Source organism: Pinus tabuliformis, chromosome 7, assembly GCF_031772625.1.
Source record: "Pinus tabuliformis cultivar Carrire ecotype Pingquan chromosome 7, CPIR1, whole genome shotgun sequence".
In the NCBI taxonomy this organism is placed as follows: Eukaryota; Viridiplantae; Streptophyta; class Pinopsida; order Pinales; family Pinaceae; genus Pinus; species Pinus tabuliformis.
Genome location: NC_142293.1, coordinates 316,835,820 through 316,843,539, shown reverse-complemented (window position 1 = coordinate 316,843,539; position 7,720 = coordinate 316,835,820). Strand labels below are relative to the sequence as shown.

At 33.0% G+C, this 7,720-nt stretch overlaps 1 protein-coding gene across 1 annotated transcript; it reads right to left on the bottom strand.

The window, feature by feature from the left end:
• Positions 1-1,410: 1,410 nt before the first annotated feature.
• Positions 1,411-5,022, bottom strand: LOC149247197 (peroxidase 25-like). The gene is made up of 5 exons (XM_089443557.1): positions 5,007-5,022; positions 3,176-3,396; positions 2,799-2,978; positions 2,550-2,715; positions 1,411-2,430 (listed from the first exon to the last, which is right to left on the bottom strand). The coding sequence occupies exons 1-5, from the start codon at positions 5,020-5,022 to the stop codon at positions 2,000-2,002; spliced, it is 1,014 nt and encodes a 337-aa protein (XP_089299683.1). The 3' UTR covers positions 1,411-1,999.
• Between the last annotated feature and the right edge of the window lie 2,698 nt (positions 5,023-7,720).

Below are 7,720 nucleotides of genomic sequence, written 5' to 3'. Positions count from 1 at the left end.
CTATTATCATTATGGTGAACAACTGTCAACCATAACTAAGTCTAATTAGTATGGTTGACCTACATGAAGCATGGTTAGTCATTATACAAATTTTAAAATTTGAAGGTTAATTTTAAAAATATATAATCAAAATTCTTTTAAAAATAGAATTTCTTATTAAAGTTAATCAGTTTATAAATTTCAATTAGGGGAATAAGAGTAGAATTAGAGTTTTTAGTTGGTGAAATGTCATTGGGTACCTTGTTTTGATTTGTGTACTTAGGATTAAAGTCTAAAATATATGTTTTAATATTAAATTTAAAATATATGTTTTAATATTAAATTTAGATTTTAAAGGGGGATTATTGGAATATGTTAGAATAATCATATATATATATATATAACTGAAAGGTTGAGATTTATTTTTATAGTAATGGTTTTTTCCCTTTTTAATTAAATTAATTAATTAAACAAATGTCATATGAACAAGTGTCTTATGACTTTTTGTTCATATGATTTTTTGAATATGTGACATTGATAGGTCATGGTATTAACACATAATATTATAATAAAGTCTATTTACAAATTAAGAATATTCACCTAATAAATGGAGCTAAATCTTCATGATTAAGAATTTTGTTTTATGATTTTTTAAATATATTTTAATTCATATATTATTTTAATAATAATAATAATTTAGTTAGTTTTTATGTTTTTTAATTTTATGAAATATTTATTTGTATATTTATTATATATTAACATTTATAAACTTTATGAATAATTTAATTTATATAATTACCTTAGTTATCCTATATTAAAAAGTTTAAGTATCCACATGATACTTTAATTATCCTATATTTAAGGGTTCATATATTTGAAGTTGCAAATGTGTAAGGCACTAACCTGCCATTGATGATTTAATAGCACATACAGTTTAACATGAACATTTTGATTATGTGACGATATAAAATTGATAAGACCAGAGGCTTATTTTACAATGTAGTATAAGGGGATGTGTAATTCCGTTTATGCTTAACTTGGAGTGGACACATGTCACTTTAAAAAATACTTTAAATGAAAAACATTATAGAGTATATTTGTTTAGTTTAACCTAAAAACATTAATAATGGCATTGTCATTGTGCTAACTTGGTTTAAAAAAATCTTATATTTCTCTTAAAAAAATTAAATATAAAATAATAATAATAATATTTAATAATACAATTTAAACAATAAAAAATACATATGATCTATATAAAGAAAAACAAAAAACCACTATATATTTATTTTAATTTTGTAAATAATTATTAAAACCCTTTATTTATAAATCTCTTTTCAAATTTTACATTATAAAAATAAATTTATTTGATTTATAAATCTATTTTCAAATTTTGCATTATAAAAATAAATTTAAATTTGATCCTTAGGCTTTGTAAATTCATGGCTATATGATCCGATCCCTTGGGCTTGGTAAATCCATAGTTATGTGATGATATAAATCTGATATTAACGCATTTAAGCATGATCTGATTTCCGTTGCTCGGTATTTTTATCACACATTTATAATGCATATCCTTGCACATTTATAGTGCATATCCTTGCAGTCAAGTACATCAACAATACTTAAAAATAGGAGTTGTCTATAATGCGACTTTTTGGAGATTCCGGTGACGGAATCTGGAGGAAGAAATTGAGGTTAAATCTTGATTTTTTGCAGTTAAAATGGTTTTTTAACTGCATATTTGGATTCAGCACCCTGAAAAACCCTTGGGACGCTTTCATTGTGCAGAAACTAGCTATCAAACTTGCGATTCCAATAAATTCCTGCCGGATTTCTACCGGAAAAACCCGCCGGAAAGGCTTTCAAAAAATCGCGTTATAGACAACTGCTTAAAAATATACATATTTTGGATAAATCATTAAAACTTGAGGTGGAATCCGTGTTTTAATTGGTTGCATGTGACATATGAATGTCATAATGCATCTATGCTCCTAGTGAATACTGGGAGGCTCTCTCTCCATTAATCTGACGAGTTGAAAGCAGAGCAGACTTTTCTGACTTCTCCCTCCGTTCCGGTCTTAACCCCAATGTTGCTCATTTTCTGCATCGCCTTCGCGAAAGCAACGTCGAAACGGAATCCCAACAGCCCCCTGATGCTGCCCGCGAACCTCTGCACGTACATCTTCGTTGACTCATCGGACCAAAGTCTCTGATCCGACTCCAGCACGCCATTCCCGTCTCTTATATTCTTGAATATCGACGCATCGAAAGTAGTTTCGCTTCCCTTATCCAGGGCCACTCCCTTGCTGCCATCACCATCGACGGGGCAGATGGATTGAAGTTGAGGCAGATTCGCCGAGTTTATTGTCGGGTCCGCGTTTCCAGTTGATGTGAAGTTGTAGAGCCGATACCTGATGAACTGGCAGTGCGTCTGCCCGATGGTATGCCCACCTTTTTGTAAATGAGCAAACAATAAATATAATCAGCTCAATATGAAATGAGATTCCATTATAATATCCAATGATTTGATTACTAACATGCAGATTTGTTAGCAAGGACTTAGCACTTACCCACGAGAGTGACTAGATCTTCGGTAGTGAGTCCTTTGTCTGCAAATTTCTGCTTCTGCACGCTCACAGATTCTAACGGTGACGGCAGATTGCTGGTAACCTCTGAGGAAGATGAAATCAATCCGTCTCTCCTTCCCGTTTCCACGGCCCAGCTCGGTCCCTTCGCCTGTATATCATCAGTCAAATCAGTACTTTTTGGATAGTAACAAAATAATATATACAAATAGAAAAGACAAATGTGATAGTTACCAGTACTACTGCATCGCGTGCTGCAATGGCGAGTATATCAGCACATGAAACAACTCCTGGGCATTCTGCTTCAACTTTTGCCTTGGCGTCGTCAATGACTTCGAATCCTCTCAATCCGAGATTTGGAGGTGCGCTTCTCTCCGCAGACGGGCCGCTGATCAGTACAGATCCATCGCAACCCTGCAATGAGATGAAGGCGATCGAAGAACCAGAACTTAGAAGCAATCGTTTTCAGTAATCATTCCGAGAATGAATCAGAATGGTACATCGTTAAAGGTTGGTTCAAAAAGAATAAGTTCCCTAGTCCAATCCTTCCCAGGACTATGTATTTCTTAGGTTGTAAAAAAAAAAAAAATCACGTGAATTTAGTAATTGACCTGAACAAAGCAGTCGTGGAAGTGAAGCCTGAGAAGTCCGGCAGCAAGCCCTAGGTCGGCCTTTACATGGTCTTCTACGGTGGACCTCACGATATCCTCTGCTTTGGGACACGTCTTGGAATAGAAGCCAACTTGGTTGCCTGCGCTTCCACTGTCACCCACATGCAGGACACTATGGTTGCCACACCGATTACGAAAACAAGCAAACACCTGATCTGTATCTCAGCCATTTTAACTCTCACTGTTGCTATTGATTGATAAACGCTGGGCAATGGAAGATTGAATTCGAAAGCGCACAGACTCGAAAGAAACCAAGTGATTGTGGGTAAAATTTGCAAACAGAAATGGATGAGGTGAGGTAAGAAGCAAAGTGAAGGCAGGCAATTTGGAATGGTTGTGTGAATGAAAGGTTTACATGTTTATATATATAGACAACAAATGTTGCAGAAAAACGCGTTTCAGTCAACGTGCGACGCCGCCATGAGAGTCAAAATTCTATGTCCGAAGATAAGGAAAGATAGGTTGGTGAGATCCAACTTGGCACGCACTTTATGATCGAGGCGCTTTGCTGTCATGTTTGACTTGCACGTGGTTTCCCCTTCGGCCCCTGACTTTTACATAAAATCAGTAAAAGATTCCATGTATCGATTTGTGATGCTTTATGTAGCAGGCCTGCGAAATCCAAGAGTGGGCTGGGAAGTTGCTGTGAAGGTAGATTGATATTGTTGAAAACCATTGGCGGGAGAGCGGAGTGTGATAGAACGTGGCTTGGGTGAAGCTTGAAAAGTGAAGAGTTGTTTAAATCTAGGAGTCTTACTTTGTTGGGGGGAGGTCCGCATTAATGCTTTGATTTTTTAAGGTATTAAATTTAATTATTTATTAAAAAAATAAATCTGAATAATAAAAAAAAATTAAAACAAAATTATCTCATCAAATAATTAATATAATTAAATAATGTAAATTTAATATATATATATATATATATAATTATTAAAATTATTATTTGAAAATTCAAAATTAAAATGTAAAATCATGAAAATTTAAAATTAAAATGTAAAATCATAAATTTTAAAAAATTTGAAAGTTTTAAAATTGTTAATTGATATTATTAATAATTAAAAAAATTTAAAATTAAATAATTAGCATAATCATATTAATAAATGTGAGTGATATAAATGATATCTATCAACCTAATATATAAACTTAATATTAAATATTAATTATATTAATATATGATGATGATGATGGTTAACATCCGCCGCTGAGAAAATAATTCTATCACCTAAAGAAACAAATTATCTATTTTGATTTAAGATTTTATTCCTATGCTCAAAAAGCTTGGAGAGAAGCCCCCGAGCTCACTATAATTTTGACATTGTAAAAGGAGGAGGTCAGTATTGTAACAAAGATTGTGAAATTGAGATCTAATGTGGTTATACGCGGGCACTCTAAGAGGAAGTGGTTTTCATCCTCGATGTTCCTATTCTCACATATATGGCAGATCCTTTCCGTCCATGGCGTTTTAGGAACTGCCCAACGACCTGTTTCACTATGGAGCTCATGAGAATTCGTTCTAATCTGCTATATTAATTTTCTTCTTTGAGCTAGTTAAAATAGAGAGATACTTTTGATCTTCTAGGGTGGGGTTGATGACCTTCTTATAATAACTTAATTTTCTTTTAGTCGCTAAGTCTTTCTCACACCACATTTTTTCTTTGAACTTAGAAGTAACAATATCTTTAATCCTCTAGAACCCTAAAACAGATACAAGAAGGCCAGTCCATCAAATAATGCAATGGGAGGGAGCAAGATTTGAGATGGAAATACACACCTGGTCGTTTCGGCATAGCGATTTGTGGATCTGTTCAGTGAACAAAGGGTATTTCGGCAACACGACTTCAGTAATGATGGTTACCTTTTCTGTCCATTATTTTCATGAAGGCTCTGCAAATCATTTTCATTCATTCCGTCAAAGCCCAATCCTCAAGGAAAATGCAATGTTGAGTAATGGAGGAAAGGAAGTTCGTGAATGGAATTTAAACATTACTTCAAATTCTTCGAATGCCAATGAATTTACATAAAGAAAAAGAAACGGCTACCCAGGGCACAGAGGAAGAAACCATATATAGGAAAAAATCTAAGGGAAAAGCTAAAAAGAAACCTCACGATATACCATGTGCCATATAGCATCCATATTTATTAATGAAGAAATCCTTGAGCACATCGACTGTCTCCTATGCAAAAGTTAAATTTGATGAGTGACCTTACTCGTTAAGGAATCTTTTTATGACGTTTTTATTTTTAAACTGTTCATCATATGACTTTTAATATTTCTTTGTACAAGTTTCATTTAATTTCAAATTGTACTCATAATTGTTCAAATTTTCCATTCTTTGTTGTACCATTCGGCTCAAGTCTCATTGCTACACTTTGTTTTGAGACCTGTTGATCAAACTTTTCTGCAAATTTTCCAGATTGTTCAAATGTTTTGATTTTTTTTTTTTAACATGGAAATAGTGATAAAATAAATGGGAAATATATATAGAAACAACAAAAAATAATATTATAAAGTGAAAATATATATATATTCATAATTACTTTCACATGAAAATAATGAATGTTAATATTGTTGCAACAAATTTGACAAAAATAATTCACTCACACATACCATGTTTTCCATTTAAGTCACTACCATGTTAATCCCATTAAAAGAACAATAGTTGTGAAATAATTTTCAAACCAAAAACATAATGTGCATAAACTATGTAAATGTTCAAAAAGTAGATTCAATATCATCATGTACAGAAACTAAATTTTGGATAGTTTCACCAAAAGAGGTAATTGTCAAAACACCACTATTACAAACATAAAAATAAAAGCAAAAACTTTAAATATTTAAGATTCTTCTTTCTTTAGCATCTTTCCAGATGTCAAATACCCTATCCCATTCCACCATCGATGAATCAAGCCATGTTAGAGACACCCGCATCAAGGCATCTAATGCAACTAAAGATAGCTTTGTTCTTCGGACATCCTTTATTATGTTTTGTCTTGAGAATCCTCTCTCACAAGCAATTGTACTTGCAGGAATTGTAAGTATCGCCTGCCATAATTTTGACATGTTAGGAAAATTTGTATGCAACCCTGTAACATAAAAAATACTCCATGCATCTTTCATGGATGATCCCTCGCAATTAACATGAAGAGTGTCAACAAATGGATGCAACTCTTTCAAACAAGCCTCAAAATCAAATGTAGTTTTGTTTTCTTCACTTTGATAATAAGGATGTTGTAAGTGTTGAAAAATATTTTCGAGCCAACGCTTTGAATTTCATTCTCTGCCATGAACATCCTCTAAATAATGGCAAGGGCTAAACAACCTTGTTGATTTGAAAAATGCAAGATCAAGGAATCTTCTGTTCAAATTCTCTACAAGAGCTTGAACATAATCTTTTGCAAGTTGTTTGCAACTTTCTAATGAACATTCAATACACGGTTTCCATGATTGTTTTTGTATATCAACACAATCAACATATGCATGTGGAATTGCTACAAATCATAATTCATGCTTGTGAACAAGCCGCTCCTTATCACAAATTTCTAGAAAGCCAAATTTAGAGGCATCTATAAATTTAGATAAATAACATGTGCCATCTGCAAATGTGTCGCTTCTTAAAAACCACATTTTCAAAGTGTTTACCATGACATCTATGGCTGCCCCTAAAGAGCTAACATCAATTTACTCTTCTTGGAATTGCTTGTTCAACTTGTTTAATTCACACATTATATCTGCAAACATATGTAAACAAAATTGTACTAAAAAGATTCTTGCCTTATCATACCATGAGTCTTTTCTTTCATTTTTCCACAATGTTAATATGGGAGGCATAAGTACAACAAGTCTTTCAATGACTTGTCCCCTTGAAAGCCATCTAACTCCATGGATTTGAAGAGCTTGAAGAGTTTCAAGTTGCATAAGTTCCTATAGAGCAATAAGTTGACTATTTCTTTTCGTAGAATTTTGCACCCAAGAATATACCTTATTTGCTAATTTCTCAACAAATAATAATTCAGGTATTTTTTTTGAAGCACCTAATGCAGCTAAGGCTTCACAATGAGCAATGCAATAAAAACCTACAAGATTAGGTACAACTTTCTTCAAGAAAGTGATAAAACCATTTTCATTACCAACCATTAAAGAAGCGCCACCCGTGGAAACTCCTATCAATATTTTTGTTGAAAGGCCCCTTGATTCCATTAAATGTTTGATTGCATCATAAGTTTTTTTCCCTCTTCCATTGCAAACATTTATGAGCTTTAAAAACTGTGAAATTGGAGGACCCAATGCTTTTGAGTTTAAAGACGTGGCATAAACCACAAGATGTTTTTCTAAACTATGGTCTGTACTTTCATATAACATCAATGAAAAAAAGGGCTATCTAGCATTTTGGAAATTTGTAGCTCTTCAAGATACTGAGATATAGCAAAAAGGAATTCTTTTGCAGCCATGTGATTTGTATATGATGTATAATCTTTGTTCTTTGG